General features: G+C 35.7%; 2 protein-coding genes across 2 annotated transcripts; one reads left to right on the forward strand and one right to left on the reverse strand.

Annotated features, from left to right (window-relative positions):
• Positions 1 to 14003: 14003 nt before the first annotated feature.
• Positions 14004 to 14963, forward strand: LOC101835116 (olfactory receptor 1038). The gene has a single exon (XM_005065052.2). It carries the CDS (start codon positions 14004 to 14006, stop codon positions 14961 to 14963), a length of 960 nt encoding a protein of 319 aa, XP_005065109.1.
• Positions 14964 to 18149: 3186 nt separating this feature from the next.
• Positions 18150 to 19091, reverse strand: LOC101834862 (olfactory receptor 5AL1-like). Its single transcript, XM_005065051.3, has one exon. It carries the CDS (start codon positions 19089 to 19091, stop codon positions 18150 to 18152), a length of 942 nt encoding a protein of 313 aa, XP_005065108.2.
• Between the last annotated feature and the right edge of the window lie 1606 nt (positions 19092 to 20697).

The raw sequence follows: 20697 nt of genomic DNA on the forward strand, positions 1-20697 counted from the left end.
GCTCTGGAACCAGGCTGGCGGGAAGGCTTTACCCAACAACAGGTATTTATCATGATGGTAAGTAACTGGCATGGTTTTCCTGTCCCTTGAGGTGAAACCTCTGCCTTAAAATGTTCTGACCACAACCCAAGAGAGCATGAGCCAGCCCCTCCTCTTCCCTACAAGGGGTCACATCAATACACCTGAAGCCAAGCCCTAAGGTCCACTGTTGGAAAAACATGCCACTATGTTCCCCTTTTTGTCTAAATAAGAGGGCTTGAAACATGATGTGAAAACTATATACAATGATAGTCTAGGAGAAAGAAACACACATTTAGACCTACAACCAGCAGGAACAACATTAAGCAAGAAATACATACTAAATGTCCAGTCTAAGAGTAATGGCATACAACAGAGATTATTCTGATAGCTGTCCTACTCTGGAAAGTCTAAGTCTTGTCCCTAATATTCTTTAGTTATGGTTAAGAGAGTTTATTAGCTGTGACTATCTAGTCTTCACCTTGTCAAAAACTTGAGAAGGAACATAACATTACTAGAATAGACAGGAAGTGCAAGTGAGCAACTTCCTAATAGTACAAGAAATGACAGAAAGAGCAGGCTACATGGACAGCCACCCAAGCTCTCACAGAAATGTCGGGGCACATGACTTTGGCTAAGGCCTAGTGTATCTGACAAACCATATAAGAAGCAGGAAAATGCAAAGCCTCACCTACCCTGACTTGGCAAGTTTCAGAAGTCTCTTTTTGTTTATCTCCCGCTTGCTCAGTTAGTAAAGATTTTTCATAGTCAGCAGTTGAGGTAAGAGCAGTTCTTTGTCCACAAGGCCATTTTTCCAAAAAGAAAATGAACTCCAAATGGATTGTTACCAGTACCCACCATATGCTCAGGAGTAGCTAGGTCCAGTCAGGAGCAATTGTGTCTCATGTCAACGTTGTTCTAAATTATTAAAACATTTAAGAGTCACATTATGCAGGTCTTTGAAGTGTTTATAAATCAAATGTCTGATGCTGATTACATCTCTGTGCATACAGAGAACCTGACTAACACAACTAGGAAAAAGAAGCATGGGTGACTATGACATGCAATTCTCAAAAAAACATATATTGCTTACTGACCAAAGCCTCCCATATATAAATTAAATAATCTTTAAATAGATGTGCAGCATGAGGACAATGACCTCTAAGTGTAACTATATACATTTAATTGTAAATATCTCAATCAGAGATAGAACTAAAGTATCTTGATTAGAGGTTGAACTGTATAGCACAAAATGATAAAAATATCCTAAATTGTATCAATACACAAAATATGTTAGCCATATGTAGGAACATACATACATAAAATATGATAAAAATAACTTTACATGTATGTGCAGAAACATTGTAAACAGAAAAGGGAAGTTATAAAGTATGACAAATATCATTTCAAGCTTGAAACAATACACAATTATCCAAAACAGGAACACAAAATTAATTTTATGTATCAATATAGACAATGTAATTTGTCTATAGCTAATAGTTGCTAAATAGTTCACAAGAAGCTATATTCATCTACCTCTATCCCATCCCATCCATTCCCATTATATTTTTCCAAAGACATTCCTGTGTCTGAACTTCATATTCTATCCCCAACCCTTAACAACTTAAAATCAACCCTATGCAGTTGACAATTATTCATATCCTTTGGAAAAACCAAAACACCATCTAAGCCAACTGTATGGAAAGGAAGCATTGTTTTCTTAGAATTAATTCCAGTTGTCATGGGGGTAAAGGAGGTATCTCTATGGGATCTGGAAAAAATAAAAAATTAAAAAACCCAAATAACTAAACCAATAGTTATGTCTCAAAGTCTCAAGAGAATTCCAAGTAGCAGGTGAGGTTTATCTGAAGTTATCTGAAGATCTAGACAAAGTGTTGTAAGAAGCTATATAATCTGCAACTATCTAATCATAGCTATCTAATCTCCAACTGTCTAGAGCAGTTTAGCTCAATCTTTCAGTGGTGTTTATTAGCTCAAGGACATCATTTTGAACCAAGTAGAATCAATGATGTGGGACCCCATCTTCTTTCTGGAGACTTCAGAGATTTATATTAGCAAATGTTAATGTTCACTATGGAAGACTTAAACATTAATATAAAAGTGGAAAGCCTAAACTTTTATAGGTATGGATACAAGGAAATGGAGCAATAAAAAGAAAGTATTTGTGGAGGAAATTAGGATTTTTGAGAGATAACAGAATTTTGACTGTAATAGTTCCTAGATTTTGGTTTTCTTCTGTCTCACACCAGTTGGTTCTTCTGATATGAGACAGAAACTCTGAATTTTTCTGTTAAGAACATGCTTGGATTTAGAGAAGGAGACAGACACTGTGCAACCCCAAATCCAGCTTTGATTTTTAAGGGAATTGATACTACTACTATACTGGGAAGTAAAGAGATACAGGTGTTTAGGTAGAGAGATTTTCCCCTGTATAGATATTATCAACATAAGTCAGATACTATGCTTGGTGATTCTTTACGGATAGCTATCCTTCCTTCTTTAGGCATCCAGATGTCCAATGTCTTTTGCCTTCTTGAAGATGGGTGTTTTCTGTTTTCCTGTAAAGACATGAACAGAACACTCCCCCTACCTTTGGGGGGTTCCTTAATTGTGGGATTTACCTTTGTGGATGACCTATCATTTCTCCTCATCAATAGGTTTCTCCTGTTCCAATCGAATCTTGATTAGCTTTGATGGTATCCATAACTTTTCATCTCCTGTAGAAACATAAGCAAAATGTGTTCCAACATATCACATATTCTGGTTTACATTCTGAGGTCAACACATCCTTGAAGTATACTGGCTGATCTAGCTCAGAAGTTTTTCTGTTGTTCAATGTCTTTCTGAAGCTGGTTTTCCTTTCTCATTAACATTAAGAAAATTCAAGATTAGCTGGGCGTTGGTGGCGCACGCCTTTAATCCCAGCACTCGGGAGGCAGAGGCAGGAGGATCTCTGTGAGTTCCAGGCCAGCCTGGTCTAGAGAGCACGTTCCAGGACAGCCTCCAAAACAATACAGAGAAATCCTGTCTCAAAAAAATTCAAGATTAATACGGGATTATATAACCTGTTCTGGTGATCTTGGTTTCCGCTGCTTGTTTGTAGAGAATTTCCTTTAAGGTGGGATTAGATCTCTAAAAAATGCTTGTCCTATAGGATTGTGTGGTATACCTGTAATGTGTTTTATGTTATATTAGTTTTTTTTTTATTTTTGGTTTTTTGAGACAGGGTTTCTCTGTATTGTTTTGGAGCCTGTCTTGGAACTCGCTCGGTACATCAGGCTGGTCTCGAACTCACAGAGATCCGCTTGCCTCTGCCTCCTGAGTGCTGGTATTAAAGGTGTGCACATTATAATATTTTAAACTGGATATATATGCTGGAGCATTGTCACTTTTTATTTGTGCAGGTATACCCATAATAACCATTACTGCTAATAGGTGTGTAATTACAGGCTCATCCTTTTCAGAGCTCAAAGTAGTAGCCCATTGAAATCCTGAAAGGGTGTCTATCTATTGGCAATCAGTTAGCATGTGATACTTATATGAGAGTGAAGGCAGGACAACGCAAAGGATGTGAGTTAGATCCTCACCTGAAGATATGCCCTAAGGTGTGACCACTATTCCAAGTCCACTGACAGAACAGGATGCCACTACAGGTTATGTCATTTACATTGAAATATCTAAGATAGTAAACAAGACAGAGTGTGACACAAATAATGAACCATGAGACACTAAGAATTTCATGTGAAAGGCTGGCCACACTGTTCCTTCTATGTGTTATGAATTGTCAGACACTCTTTTTAATTTTTTTATTTAAATTAGAAACAAATTTACTTCACATGTCAATCTCAACTCCATCTCCCTTCCCTCCACCCGAACCCCCTCCACCAGGTCCCACAGCCCTGCACCCAATCCCCTCTCCATTCCCCAGATAGGGTGAGGCCCTCCATGGAGGATCTGCAGAGTCTGCCATTTTGATCAGGGGAAGGCCTAGGCCTTCCTCCTAGAGTCCAGGCTGAGAGAGCATCCCTCATTGTAGGATGGGCACCCAAAGTCTATTTGTATGCCAGGGATAAGTATTGTTCTACTACCCAAAGCTCCATAGATTGCCTAGGCCTCCTCACCAACACCCACATTCAGGGGTCTGGATCAGTCCCATACTTGCCTCCTAGTCATCAGTCTGGGCTGCAAGAGCTCCCCCTTGTTCAGGTCAACTGTTTCTATGGGTTAAACTATTCCAGTCTTGACCTCTTTGCTCACCAGTCCTCCCTCTCTGTCACTGGATTCTAGGAGTTCAGTTCAGTGTTTAGCTGTGGGTATCTACCTCTGCTTCTATCAGTCACTCGATGAAGGTTCTGTTTCCCAGACTCTGTGACAGTGGGATTGTATGCTGGCACTCCCCTGATTCATGTCTAAAATTCATGAGTGAGCACATACCATGTTTCTCTTTTTGTGACTGGGTTACCACACTCAGTATGGTTTCTTCTAGTGCCTTCCATTTGCCTGCAAATTTCAAGATTCCATTGTTTTTTTTCCACTGAATATTACTCCGTTGTGTAAATATACCACATTTTCTCTATCCAGTCTTCAGTTGAGGGGCATCGACGTTGCTTCCAGGTTCTGCTTATTACAAATAATGCTGCTATGAACATAGTTGGACAGATGTCCTTGTTGTATGAATGTGCATCCTTTGGGTATATGCCTAAGAGTAGAATTGCAGGGTCTTGTGGTAGACTGATTCCCATTTTCCTGAGGAATCTTCATACTGATTTCCAAAGTGCTGTATGAGTTGCCACTCCCACCAGCAGTGGAGGAGCGTTTCCCTTTCTCCACATCCTCTTCAGAGTAAACTGTCATTGGTGTTTTTGATTTTATCCATTCTGACAGGAGTAAGATGGTATGGCAGTGTTGTTTTGATTTCATTTCCCTGATGACTAGGGATGTTGAGCACTTTCTTAAGTGTCTCTCCGCCATTTTAAACTCCTTTATCATTCTCTATTTAGTTCTGTACCCCTTTTTAATTGGATCCTTAGGTGTTTTGGATGGGATCTGCAGTGTACAGTCCCTAGGTCTCCAGTGGTTCTGTGCAGGGCACTGGAAGGCAGGCTGAAAACAGGCCATACTTACCTCTCGCGTCCCATGGGAGGAAAAGCTCCAGGACTAGATAGCCCCAGTAAGCATGCAGCATGGCAGCAGCTTTGGAGCACAGCAGCAGCAGCGAGCATGGCTCCCACCTCCAGCCTCAGAGACTCTTAATATATTATATAGAGTAAAATATTTAATCAAAATTATAAGCAAATTTCATTATGTTTATCTTACATTTTTTATTGAACATAGATTTTTTTCATACAATATATACTCACCTACCCAAATCCACATCCTTTCTTGCTGCCTCTTAATAGAAAATAGGCATCTAAGAAAAAAGAAAAAAGAGTCACAAAATAAGAATATTTATAAAAAACAAACCTGAATAGGACAAAACAAACTAACAGACAAGAAAAGGGACAAGAAACTCATATAGTCACAGAGACACATATTGACATACAAAAAATATCCCCTAAAACCACAAAATGAGAAACTGAAATATATAAGAAAAGACCTTTATGATAAAAAAGAAAACAAATGCCCAGGCAAGGCGTTATGAGAAAAAAATCCTCCAAAACTTAAATTAAATTAACGTGTTTTGGTCATCTACTGCATGCCATGTGGTCTAGCCTTAACAGTGGTTTGTATACTCAATGGAGGTCTATTTTGAAAAATTATTTTATCATTTTCAAACACTTTTCAATTGGAGATAGCACTAGGGATGAGGACTTGAGTCTACGTTGCTTTTAGTGCTGGCACCCCATCAGGTCCAGATGAGTGCAGAACCTATGCATGTGATCACTGTCTCTATGAATTGGGCCAGTTTTGTTTAGAATGCCTTGTTTCCATGGTATTCTCTATGCCCCTGGCTCTTACATTCTTTCTGCCTCCTCTTCCAAAAGGGTCCTAGAGCTTTGAGGTAAGGGATTTGATGGAGACTTCTAATGTCTCTGACTCTGCTATATTTATTCTCATCTACTTTAGTAGGAATCTTCTTTGATGATGGTTGAGTAAGACATTTATTAGTATAGCAGGATGCTGTCAGGAGCATTTTTTCTTTTGCTATGACACAAGAAGAGTAGTGTTTTGTTTTCAACTAGGTCACTGGATTATTTACTCTTAGGTCCCTGGACACCGAAGCAGTGTTAGGGGTGGATATGATATCATGGCGTGCACCTTAAATCCATTCAGGTATTTGTGGATCATTCTCACAAAGTTTGTGCCACTATGCTCTCATGCATCTTCCATAATGTTAACATTGTAGATCAGAGTTTATAGCTGAGTTGGTGATTACCTTTCTCCTTTGGTAGGACACAGAGTACCTTCCAGTATCATTAATGATTCTCAGTAAGAATGAAGGCCCTAGGTAAGCACAGATTAGACTTCTCAATGTTTATGAGTTATTTAGGTGTTATCTTCGGCAATCAGGCCTTACTGTCATTTTCTGGAGAGCAACCAATAACCATGGGAATAGCCTGTATTGTGGGGGGTTTCTGATAAAGGCTCTTTTGCAAAGAACTTGATTATATAAATAATCATTCCTGGTACTGGAAGCTTCATTTGTTGAAGAGAGATGTTCATCTTTTCCATTATTTTCTGATTTCATTTAGTTCACCTTCATACATGTGTATATTTTAGGAGGCAGCTACTGTATTTGGTTTCCATAGTCTTTAAAATGGCCTTTAGTTATAGCTGTCCCTCTCTGTATTGACTCCCTTGCTCCCCTCTTCCTTCATCCTGCCTGTTGGATCCTCCTCTACAAGCTCCCCCACTCTACCCCATCTTGTCCATCCATAGCTATTTATTTATTCTAGTTCATCTTCCTAAGGGGATTCTTCCCATCTAGCCATTTACTCTATTCCTGACTTCTGTTGTTCTATACATGGTAGTTGCCTCTCAAAGATTTAACAGCTATTGTCCACTACAAATGAATATAAACCATATTTTTCTTTCTGAGTCTGGAATACATTACTCAGGATGATGTTTTTATAGCTCATTTATTTACCAGCAAATGTCATAATTTTCTAATGGGTGAGAAATATTCAATTGTATGAAAATGCCACATTTTCTTTATAGAATTATCCATTTATTGACATGTGGGTTGTTTCTGATTTCTGGCTATTGGAGTATAGCAGCAAAGAACATATCTGAACAAGTGTCTTTGTAGCATGATGAAATGTTTGGGTGTATTACTAAAGATAGTATAGTTGGATCTTGATGTATTTCCAGCTTCTTGAAGGATTACCACACTGTTTTCCATAAAGGCTGTGCAAGTTTGTAGTACCACGAGCAATGGAGATGTATTCCTCTTTACATCACATCCTCAGTAGAATGAATTTGCAGTATCTATGTATGTGTATATGTATGTATGTATGTATGTATGTATGTATGTATGTATGTATGTATCTATCTATCTATCCATCTATCTATTTCTTTTCCATTCAGACTGATTTAAGATGGAATCTTAAAATAGGTTTGATTTGCATTTCCCTACAAATCATTTGATTTGCATTTGACTAAGGATGTTGAACATTTCTTTAGTGATTGTCTGCCATTGGTGTTTCCTGTATTGAGAATTCTCCTTCTATTATGTCTGTAGCACATTTTAAATTGAGTTATTTGTTTTTTTGACATCCAGGTTTGTTGTGGTTGTACTTTATTTTATTTATTACTCCTATATATGATGTGTAGGTGAAAAAAATATTTTCCCATTCTGTAAGCTGCCACTTTGTCCAAATGACAGTGTTCTTTACCATTCATGAGCTTTTCAGTTTCATGTAGTAGTCCCATTTACTATTTGTTGTTCTTAGTACCTGTACTATGTCTGTTCTATTCATAATGTCTGTTCCTGTACCATTAAGTTCAAGACTGTTCCCCATTTTCTCTATCAAAATCACTGTGTCTGACTGTATTTGAAGTATTTGATCCATTTATGTTTGAGTTTGTGCAGGGTAAAAAGTATGCATATAATTGCATTTTTCTACAGCCAGCCATAACATTTTTATATTTCAGGTGGGATTCAGCCAAGAATGCAAAGTATTTTGTTTTTCAATAGAACCTAACAATGTAGACAGGGCTGGCTTTTGTTAGAGGTAGACCACGGAGTTAAAAAGAGCAAGAGGTTATGAGAAAGAAATGGCAGCAAATAACTACAATATGCATTTGCAGTTTGAGATCTGCTTTGCAAAATTATACATATACATTTAGTACATATTTTATAACATATTTAATTTAAAATTGTAATTGAAGTTTACCATGAGTCAGAATTTCTACTTTAAAATTTTGATTTATAAAAACAAACTCTATATGGATAGATAGCAGTCTCTAACATCCTACAAAATGAGTGTATGTAAAGAAAGTAGCATTTTTATAATGAATTTGTATAAAGAAGGTATAGAGATACAAATTAGTCAGAAAAGATAATAAATCCAGTTTCAAACATGAACTGAACATTTTATTTAGCATATACGCTAACAAAATATAAGCATTTTGGAAAAGTAAGTCACATAGACACAGATATAGACATACACACACAGATACAAAGACACACACACACACACACACACACACGAGGAAAACAGACAGCCATACAAATTAATTCTGAGGAACATTCAAAGACAATCATCAAATATTATCATTAAAGGTAATAGAATATTTATAGGAAATATTTAATATTTTTTCTAGGCACCATGCTAGAGATTGAATGTGGTAGAAATTGTTTTTTTTTGATTTATTACTAGACTTATCTTATTATTTATAACACTACCACTTTCTTAGTTTTGTATGAATTATAGTTTACTAAACCCTTTACATATGCTGACTACTTCACTCTTTTCAAAAAATGTCCTGAAAAAAGTAATGCTTTTACTTGATTTCACAATTGTGGAAATATGAATTTTCTAAAATCTAATTACTAATTTTCATTTTATAGAGCCAAATTTCATAACAATAATGAGCAAAACTCTGCATTTCATTATGCTTTCTTTGGTAGTAGAGCTCACATTTGCTTTAAAGGAAATATTTAATTGGTATGTTGCAAGAGTGCCCCTTCAAGATTCTAGGTAAGGGATTTCTTTAAAATCCTCTATGTAATTTGTACAGCTTGTTTTCCACTGTGAAAAACATAACGACATTTAATAACTTCAGTGTACCTCAGGAGAGGTTGAAATCTAAAGGGATCTAGGAAATAAATCACCAAGAAAACTTCAGAATGAGCTCCCTGGAAGCCAAGCTTATTGCCAAAGAGGTAAGTCGGATGGAGTCTGGGTACCACTGTGAAAACCAGTTCAGCAGTACACACCAGTTTCCCATTAAAAAGTTTCCTATTTGGTGAGCTGTGTAAGTAAATGAAGTCAAATTGAGTTCCGAGTTTCATGTCTGTGCAGTTTTCATAAGAATGTGCATTTTACCTAAATTAACTTTTTAACCCCTTCTCTGTCTCTCTCTTACTTTCCCTCACTTCCTCTGTGCTATCTCCCCACCAAACACACTCCTTGAATGACCTAAAGTTAACTAACTGGGTAATCTCTTAGAATTTATATTTTTTTTGCCATAATGTTCATCAAAGAGAATTTGCATTCTGTGATAAATGGAGGAGAGATTTATGATTAGGAAGTATGTCTGAAATCATGTTATAAGTACCATAGCTTTCCATTTAAATGCTGGAAAAGATATTTACAAAGCAATCACTTTAATATTTGGTCTTTATTCCTATAGCAATTGGGATAGAAACTACTTAATCTTTTTGTCTTCTTTCTTTTCAAAGAAAGAAATCATCAAGCATGCAATCTACCTGTCTTGGCCTCTGAGTTCTGCAATTAGAGGCATACATGACTATATGAGGAATTATTTTTTTTTAGTTCTCAAACAACGATTAATTCAAGTTATGAGTTTTGAAATCTGAAGTGAAATAATTTAATTGAGACATTATTTACCCTTACATTGCCTGTCAGATGTTATTGGCTCTCATGAAGGCTACTGAGAACTAAATCTCACCTTGGGGCTTTCCAGCATGTTTTATGGCAGTCAGTATAATACATAGATGTTTGGCTTATGTAGAGCTGGCTAGAGTTGAAGAATTGACTGAGACTGAACACCTGTTACATTGTGCATATAATCTGTAACTCAGTTGCTAGTCTCCCGAGAAGGAAAGGCAGAAAGAGCACTGAAAGAAGATAGTGTGTAGAGACCTGGAAAATGCTATCAGAGCCCCAGGAGTAGATGTAATACTAAACAGCACATAAAACAAGAAGCGTTTGTCTGAGTTGTCACTTCCTCTTTTTTAAATTGGTAAGTAACTTTTCTGTGCAAAAATTACTGCTATGTTAGATTTAAAAGTTTGCAAAAGTCCCAAAGAATTGACATCATTGAGCAATTAATTTAAAGTGAAATTTATTTTTCCCAACATGTATATTTGAGAAAATAAACGGACAAAACAGAATCTGTAGAGAACAGAAAATAACAAAGTAAATCAATACTGGAAAAATAAGTTAGAGTTTTTAAGTATTAGTTGTATACAGTGAACTAATTATAATACAATTTAGGAAACATATAATAGGTAATTCTTATGTGATATATATATTTATACATTTAGACATACATATGAGAGGAAAAGGGACAAAGAAAAGCATAAATTAAATTGATTAAAATAATCTGACTTTTCAATTTCATGAATGTTTAAAGCCAAAATTAACGTGTGTTTGAAATTTGTCTTATTCATTAAATATATATCATATTTCTGATACCTTGACCAAAAGAATTAACCAAATGTTTAGTTTTTAGAAACAAAAATATTTATAGACCTTGGGACTGGCAGATGATTCAGCAACTAAAAGTGCTTTTCACCTAACTTGATTATCTGAATTCAATCCCTGGGACCCATAAGGTGGAAGAACCATGCAGATTCTTAACCACTTGTTCTGTCATCTCTAAGACAATGTGTTATGGGAGATGCACCTAAACACATATGCATGCACATAATCACAAATGGATAGGTAGATGATAGATGGGTGGATGGATGGATAGATAGATAGATAGATAGATAGATAGATAGACAGACTGATGGATGACAGATAATAGAATAGGTTTGCTACTGGGCATGGTGACACATATATGCATCCTCAACCCACTGGAGACTGGGGCATGTGAATCATGCATTTGTTGTGCTAACTTGAGTGACAAAGCAAGTGTGAAGCAGAAAAGAAAAAGAAAAAAAAAAGAAAAGTAACAACAAAAATAGATTGTAGATAAATTAGGGGTTAATGAGAAATATGAACTTTGTGTGTTAAAGCAGAGTAAGGTGGGTTGTACAAAATGGAAGAAAGATGTATACTACAGATACTAGTATATTCTTTGGTTAATCAGTTTCATAAAGAAAGTGAGGGAATGAAAGTAATTTGCTCTCTCAAAACTAATCATATACTCATAACAATTATCATATCTTTGACTTGAACAACACTAGCCTGGTAGAGACATAAATAATCCCAATATATGATAGAAAAATAACAAAAATATAGAAGCAATGAAATTGAAAACATGGTTTAGTCCTGCTTTCCAGTCCAGCTAGTGTTCTACAGGCTGTGGTTCACAAATATAACTCACTGTACTTTATAAAACATTCTGGGGATTTTAAAGATGATGACCTCTGGATGTCACCTCAAGACCAGGGTTCCTGTTGTATTGCACTGCTCCCTAAAAAAGAAAATAGGCAATACTACTGTGCAGGAATGCCTGCAGGAAAAAGTTTCTATAAGAATGTTGCAACATAGCATGACACATGACTCGTTTTTGCATAAAATCCATGTAAAATATATCAATGACATCAAAAACTGACAGAGATTTGGAAATGCTAGGCAAAACAGTAATGAAGTGGCAATTTGTTTCAGTATAAGAAATGAATAAAAAAAAACAACAACAAGAGAATTCTTTTAAAGTTAGAATTGATTTAGATGACCTGGAATTGTAAATCAGACGATACACAAAAACAAAATTTATGTTAGTTTTGTTCCATTTTCTCAAAATTAAAGCTGAAAGAGAAAGCCACTATTCTCTGTGAAGCACAATGTTGACTGGAAACAATGACTACAGCCATACCAGTACTCAACTGTCCTCTCTATGTGACCACTAATATTACCTGCTTTCTTTTTCTTTTATTTTTCAATTGTGAATCAGGGCCAATTAACAATCTTCAGTCCAGAAAATGCAAGACACTCGGATGAATTTACATACTTAAGCAAATTCATGTAAGGTGCTAAATAGAATATAAGATAGAAATAGTCCTTAGTTACAATAGAAAAAGCTGTAGTCACTTAAGATTGACATATTGAGGTTTTTGAATAAGAATGGTCCTCGCTGGCTTATATATTTGAATGCCTGGTCCACAGTTGGCACTTGGTAGAATTGCTTAAGAGGATTAAAGAAATGTGGCCTTCATTGAGGAAATGTGGGACTGGGAGTGGGATTTAAGTTTTCAATAGCTCAAGCCATTCCACTTAATACTCTGCCTCATGCTATGGATGAGATACAAACTCTCAGCTACTGCTCCTGCTCTATGCTTGTCTGAGTGCTGCCATTCTTTGTTCTGTGATGGTCTTAGATTCTAACCCTCTGGAACTATAAGCCCCAAATTAAATGCTTTCTCTTATGTTACCTTGGTCATGATGTTTTATTTTAATATAGTGCATAAATGAAGACAACATAAATGAGTTGGAGTTACTGCTCAGGGTTTTTTTCTTGCATTATTCTCAAATTACATCAAAAGTGCTCACTCAACTAAACATATTGTCATGAAATGTTTACAATGGAATATTTACTTGACATGTGTTAGATGTTCAACAAGTCAAGTTTTAGGGGTATTTTTAACTATTTAAGTACATTGACACATATTTATGGATAAAGACACATGCACATATGCATATATAATTTAGAATAGCTTATTTTATGAACTATCTGAAATATATTTACTTTGTGGGTGATAGGCTTAAGAATATGATGAATTTTAAATTTGAATGAAATTGCATGTTTTACATTTCTGTGTTAAAAATGTTATCATTACTCTTTCCAACACGATCAGTTATGACTCCATGCAAAATACTAACTACTATAATAACAAGCCTCTGGCAGTTTATCCAAGCAGCAGAGATTTACCCCAGAGTTAATTTGAGTCAGAGCCTTATGGAAAAAAGAATATATGAATTTAGGGGCAAGATGTGTTGAGAGGACAGGGCAAATTTGAAGGGAAAGTGTAGGTGGCATATATATGATTAAGATATACTCTATAAATGTGTGAAATATTTGAAGACAGCATTTTTAAAATGTCCAATGTGCAAATTTCTGATGAAATTTCTCTCCATTTCTATAGGATAACTTATTTCATCTCTAAATTAAAAGGATATTGAAAATGAATAACTATGCAATATATAAAACCATATTTATTTACTAGTATAAAAATTATCTTGATATATCCTCTATATGTCTTATGATGAAAGTACAGGATAATAATTAGAGACAATAAATTAAATTCTACTTTCAAGTTATGTATTTTTAATGCCTTCTTTTTACCTTTTCAAAACCAAACTGACAGTAAAATATGAACTTTTATTCATTTCTGCACATATTTTATAACATATTATGTTTATTTTAACAATCATTTCCATTATTTTTAAAGATAAAAAGCAGAATAACTCTTTAGAAGTTTGTCCTGTACAAAATGACTCTTATCCCTGAAGCAAGAACAGAGAACTGTCAATGAAGTATGTGTTTACTGCTGTGATGGTGACACTTTACAAAGCAAGAACACACTGCCCCTAAGACTGACTGGGACACTGAGAAATGTCATTTTTATTCTTCACCTGCAGTAAAATCCACACCATCCTCCAGAATCAATGGCAGAAGTTAACATCTCCTATGTCACTGAGTTCATCCTCAAGGGAATTACAGATCGGCCAGAACTCCAAGCCCCATGTTTTGTGATGTTTTTGACAATCTATCTGGTCACAGTCCTAGGCAACCTTGGGTTGATTGTTATAATCAGGGTTGATTCTCGACTCCACACACCTATGTACTTCTTCCTCAGTCACCTGGCCTTTGTTGACCTCTGTTACTCATCTGCCATCACACCAAAGATGATGGTGAACTTTGTGGTGGAGTGCAACACCATCCCTTTCCATGCTTGTGCTACACAGCTGGGCTGTTTTCTTACCTTCATGATCACAGAGTGTTTCCTTCTGGCCTCTATGGCTTATGATCGTTATGTGGCCATCTGCAGCCCCCTGCATTATTCAACACTGATGTCAAAGAGAGTGTGCATTCAACTAGTGGCAGTTCCTTATGTGTACAGCTTTCTAGTTGCCCTTTTCCATACAATCATCACCTTCCGCTTGACCTACTGTGGGCCTAATGTAATCAACCACTTTTACTGTGATGATCTTCCCCTCTTAGCTCTGTCCTGCTCAGACACACACATGAAGGAAATTCTCATCTTTGCTTTTGCTGGCTTTGATATGATCTGTTCCTCATCCATAGTCCTCACCTCCTACCTCTTTATTATTGCTGCCATCCTGAGAATCCGCTCTACCCAGGGTCGACGAAAGGCCATCTCTACCTGTGGCTCCCACATGGTGGCTGTTACTATTTTCTATGGCACTCTCATCTTCATGTATCTGCAGCCCAAATCAAACCACTCCCTGGACACAGACAAAATGGCTTCAGTGTTTTACACAGTGGTGATCCCCATGTTGAACCCCCTCATCTACAGTCTAAGAAACAAAGAGGTGAAAGAAGCCTCAAAGAAAGCTTTAGATAAAGGATATGAAACCTTAAAAATATTGAAGTTAAGAAAATAATAACATCATGTTTTGTTATATATGAGCAGAAAAATAAATCACACTTTAAATTGTATTTTTTCCCATGCAGTTGAAAATGACTTTGTTATTTGAACAAACTTAGACTTTTTTGTGAGGATCCAAGTAGATCATGGGAAATTAATATTATAGGTATATTTTACTGATAGATGGGGTGGTGCATAAGTGTAACCTAACACTTAGGATACAAATGCCAGAAGACTGTATTTTTGAAGCCAGCTTGGGCAGCATAGTGAGATCCTGAATCAATCCAACTAACCACCACCAACAAAAAAGGACACTATCCAAGTTCTTAAAGTCTGGACAGACAAACCAAGTGGCATGCACATGTTCAAATTACACTCCACAGAGTGAATACAGGTATATTTTTCCACATACACTTGTAGATCATAATATGAAATGAAAACCAGTGATTCAGTAAATGTGTATATAATGTTCACATATTTCAGAAAATTAATTATAGCAGTCAGTTACTATTGTCCTATCATTTTCCATTTTATAAGATTATCATACTAAAAGCCATTTCATAAGGTAATCTGAAAGTTACTAACCTTTGGTAGTAACTTCTGTACTTACTTTGTAGGTGAGTCAGATACCCCTCTACAAAGTGCTGTCATCATTGTGAGTTCAACCAATTCTCTGAGCCCATTTGCTTTACTTTGCATGATTTATTGAGACATGCTATGTATCCATGTATTCCAGTGTAGTTTCCAACGAAGTAACTTTAAACTTGTGATTTTCTTGCCTCAACCTCTAAGCTCTTGGATTCAGGCTCAACCACCATGGACGACTTGGTTTTTAAGTAGTCACAACAGAGGAACTGGTTACCTTTATTACTTTGTTTGATATTTCACCTATTTATATGGACAGATGAACACAATACATTTACTTGTTACAAATATGACAGAGCTAAATAATTCACATGGTTTCTAACAGAGATACAAGTCTTCACAGTGTTTATTGCTAATTGAAGACTTTGGTTTTCTTAGTCTTTTTGTATCTGTTATCTTCATAGAATTACTTTCCTCAGTAATCCTTAAACATTGGGCTGGAGTTTTTATATTTGGGTCCCATTTGTTAACAATCACATACTAATGTAAACCAAGGATTTTTCTGGAAATTCTCCAAAAGACCTTAGCTACTTAATAGCCATATTACTAAGCTTATTCCAGAGCAGGTGACACAGTCCCTAAATTGTGTCTGGAATTTTTCTTAAGAGCAAAGCTTAACTTTATAAGTGGCCCCTTACTCAAACTATCAAAATTAGCACTCTCATTTTGACTCAATGTATATTTAAATAAATGCTTAACATTTTATACCCCTGCATGAGGCACTATTAATGTTTTTAATATAAAATATTAATTTATTATTATCATTATTTGTAAGTTCATGTGCATATGTCAATATAGATGCATATATGACACAAGTGGGGGTTTGATGTTGATTTCTGAGAATCAGGTCCCATGAAGAAAAATTATACAGCCCATTTAAACACTAAAATTGTGAGTTTTTAGGAAGAACAATTTTTGTGGTCAGGATACCTTCTTTTAGAAAGATTTGAATGCTAATTTTCTATTCATAGGCTTACATTATAAAATGGTACAGTTGTATACAAGAGAATCAAAGATAATCATTTTACCATGAACAATATGAAGATTTAAATAATGAATAAATATGTTGATGAATAAACCATCTTAATGGTTCAATATTAAATTGCTGTGGTCAGTGATATGAAGTATCCTTAGTCCATTTTCATGTAACAAACTTTATCTCCTCTTGTTTTGCTTTATTTTATCTGCAAGTGAAAATGTAGTCTAATCTGAGCAAAATACAGAGCAGACATTTGTGCATCTTTATGTTAAAATGATGTACTTTATGTAAGATTTTCAATGTACAAATAGTGTTTTTTTCAGTTTATTAGGTGGATTGTAGTGACATGAAAAGAACAGAGCACTTCCTGTATGATACATCAAATTTCCCTATAGAAATTACAGTATTATACAATATTTGATAGTTATTCACTCATTACTATATGTTAGCCTTGCTACAATTATTGAACATTTATCAATTCACTCACTACTTTATTTGATATTGCATCATAAGTATATTGATTTAAAAATACTGGCTTATTTCTATTTTACCTGGGAGAGCTTTCTACCTGAATGAATATGTGTCCAGCATATATGTGCCTGTTGTCTTCAGAGACCAAAAAAGAACATCAGATTCTCTGGAACTGATGGTTGTGATGGTTGTTACCTGCCATGTGGATGCAAAGGATTGAGCACAGATCCTCTGCAAGAGTAACAAATGCTCTTAATGACTGAACCATTTCTATAGGTGGATGCGATGAGTAAAATGAGCCCGCCCCATCCTCCCAAGTATATTGCCCTCTCATATGTATCCATCTCTCCATTCCCTTAGTGTTTAAAACTTAGCCTACAATTTAATGCTTTCATGTTATTTTAAAGGGAGGAATACCATTTCCAACTACTTCACAACTAGTTATTACACAACTACCTAAAGCCAGGCAAAATACATGCTTTATATAATTACATGGTAATTAAACAAAAGATCCAGAAATATTTTTATATTTCTACTTTTACTACTTTGAGATTATCTACATATTAACTTGGAATACATGAAAGATATTGATCTGTTACAATGCAAGTTGAGGTGCTCAATATTGTACAAACTTCAAAAAGGACCCAGTTCCATATAGTATATAAACTGATGAAACATGTGTGTGTGTGTGCGTGTGTGTGTGTGCATGTGCATGTGTAAATGTATATGTTCATTGTAAACTTACAGTTAATGATGAAGATATGGCTAATGAAGATTGACATCAATTTTGACAGTTAGAGATGTGTGTAGATCACTAATAAAACTCTACTACATCATATGCAAGACTGAGTTTCATCATAGGTTACAGATACACACACATATATGCATACACAGATACACTCATACACACATGTACACATACAAAATACACACACACAAGCATACAGATACATACAAATATGCGTACTTACACATATACATATATCAATGCCATTTCAATAAGTCACAAAGCTCAGTATGAACTGCGAAGCTCTGCCAATGAACATTGTCGCTTCAACTAAGACAAGATTAAATTTGTCTTCTGACTACTCCCCAGTCTTTCTTGGATTAATGGGTAGACAAAGATAATTTATCAATAATTCTCTTCAGGGCACTTTTTACCTCTTGATTTCTCAAGCTGTAGATCAGTGGGTTTAACATGGGAATCACTACCACATAAAACACAGAAGCAAATTTATCTGTGTTCAGAGAATGGCTTGACTTGGGCTGCAGGTACATAAAAATGATTGTCCCATAAAATATGGTGATTGAGGTCAAGTGAGATGCACAGGTAGAAAAAGTTTTCCTTCTTCCATCAGCAGAATGAATCCTCAGGATGGCAAAGACAATGAAGATATAAGAAATGACCACAATCACCAGAGAGCAAAGGGTGTTGAAGCCGGCAATGATTAGTAACATTAGTTCCTTGACATGAGTGTCAGAACAGGCCAGAGCAACTAAAGGAACATCATCACAGTAGAAGTGGTTGACCACATTGGAGCCACAGAAAGACAAGCGGAAGGTTGCCACTGCCTGTGCAATCCCTACAGTGAATCCATAAACGTATGTGCTGGTGATCATCTGAAGACAGAGTTTCCTAGGCATGAGGACTGCATAGAGGAGAGGGTTCCAGATTGCCATATACCGATCATAGGCCATGATTGACAACAAGTACATTTCACAAACAACAGAGGTGATGAAACAGCACACCTGAGTGGCACATGCATAGAAAGTTATACTTCTGACTTCTCGAAGAAAATTTATAGCCATGTTTGGGGTAACTGAAGATGTATAACAGAAATCAACAAAAGCCAAGTGGCTGAGAAAAAAGTACATAGGTGTGTGCAGCTGAGGACTGATTTGTATTAACACAATCAGTCCTAGATTTCCCATGACAGTAGTTAAGTAGATGACTAGAAACACAGAAAAGAGGATGACCTGAAGGTCTGGATCATCTGTCAGCCCCACAAGGATAAATACAGACACTTCCGAACTGTTGCCTTGAGCCATAGACTGTACAAATGTTCCTGCTAAAGAGCCCACACAGCAGTATTCCAGACTGTCTTCCTTTGACTATAATCTTGTAGAAGCCAGGAGTTAACTCTGATTTATTGATCTTATGTTCAAGATATTCTGAGGACTATCTTCACATCAATTCATCTTTTACAGAAAAATTTTTTTCCAGTTTAGAATTTCCAAGTGGGAATCTACAGAGATTTTTTATAGGAGGAAAAATGGTCTTTTATAGTTTTGTATAGATATGCTATCATCTATCTATCTATCTATCATCTATCTCTATCAATAATCTGTCTTCTATCTATATCTTCATAGTAAGAAAAATTACAGTTATTTGAATATAATATATGCCATTGATGTTAACTTGAACATATTTTTAGAAATTTCCATCCCTTCCTCTGGAATATTTTAATTGTAAATACACATTTAAAATATTGACTTTAGAAACTGTTATATGAAAGACTCTCAACAGATTTTGAGTTATTGATGATATCATTACCACATGTCTTGGACGATTTTTTAATTTTAAAATTATTTTTGTATCTACTATTCTCAAATTTATTTAACAATTATGCAGAATTTGCATATTAAGTGGATATGAATATATATCATAAATGTATGTGTGTATGTATGTTCTATATTTATATGTGTGTTTGTATGCATTCAGATATATTTATATAGTATGCATGTGTTATTGCTACAATGAAATGTTTTTAAGGTTACTAGAAAGAAAAATAAATAAATCATATTTATCATGATTGACTACAAAGCAGCAAATAGGAACTTTCTTAATGAACCTTTAAATGTAGAAGCAGATTACTGACTCTTTAAAATGAGCCAGGGATAAGTAAATTGTTGAATGAATTCAAATCACAGAACCTATGTAAAACAAAACAAAACAAGCAAAACAAAAACAAACAGTGCATATAGTGTTGCATGCCTCTAACACCAGAACTGGGAAGCAGAAGCAGTAATATCCATGGAGATTTTGCCTAGTCAAGCTAGCAGAAAAAGGAAACAAAACAAAAAACAAAAACAAAAAAGAAAAACTGGTTATCTTGTGGTTCCATGAGAAACCCTGCCCCTGGGTAATAGGAGGGGAGAGATAGACAAAGCCATCTGCTATCCTGGTTGGTTTCTGAATGTGTGTTCACTGAAGGACTGTACAGTCACTCTCATATGAATACAACACACACACACACAGCACAGCACAACACACAAAGCTAATAGTTTTCAAGTTTCTTCACTAGATTATTGTAAAAAAAGAATCATCACATCCGGATTCTGTAATCCTAGTTTAAAGTTGATGACAAAGATTCTGTTTCACAGAGGCTATAAGTGCACTATCACTCCAATATAGGTGGATTCTTCCTGTAGCTCAGTTGCTCTCAAATAAACTCACAGAGGCTTGTACTAATTATAATTCTCAGCCAATAATAGCTCAGACTTGTTACTAACTGGCTCTTACATTGACATTAACCCATATTTCTTATATAACCTCTTCCAGATGGCTTACTTCTTGTTACCTCAGAGGTTGGCTGGCATCTCTCTGACTCTGCCCATCTTCATGTAAGCATCCTCTATTTGATTGTCCCACCAA

Source organism: Mesocricetus auratus, unplaced genomic scaffold, assembly GCF_017639785.1.
Source record: "Mesocricetus auratus isolate SY011 unplaced genomic scaffold, BCM_Maur_2.0 Super-Scaffold_100004, whole genome shotgun sequence".
NCBI lineage: Eukaryota > Metazoa > Chordata > Mammalia > Rodentia > Cricetidae > Mesocricetus > Mesocricetus auratus.

Excerpts from the sequence above, each read along its gene's own strand:
- LOC101834862 (XM_005065051.3), bottom strand. The coding sequence starts at position 19,091 with ATGGCTCAAGGCAACAGTTCGGAAGTGTCTGTATTTATCCTTGTGGGG.
- LOC101835116 (XM_005065052.2), top strand. The coding sequence starts at position 14,004 with ATGGCAGAAGTTAACATCTCCTATGTCACTGAGTTCATCCTCAAGGGA.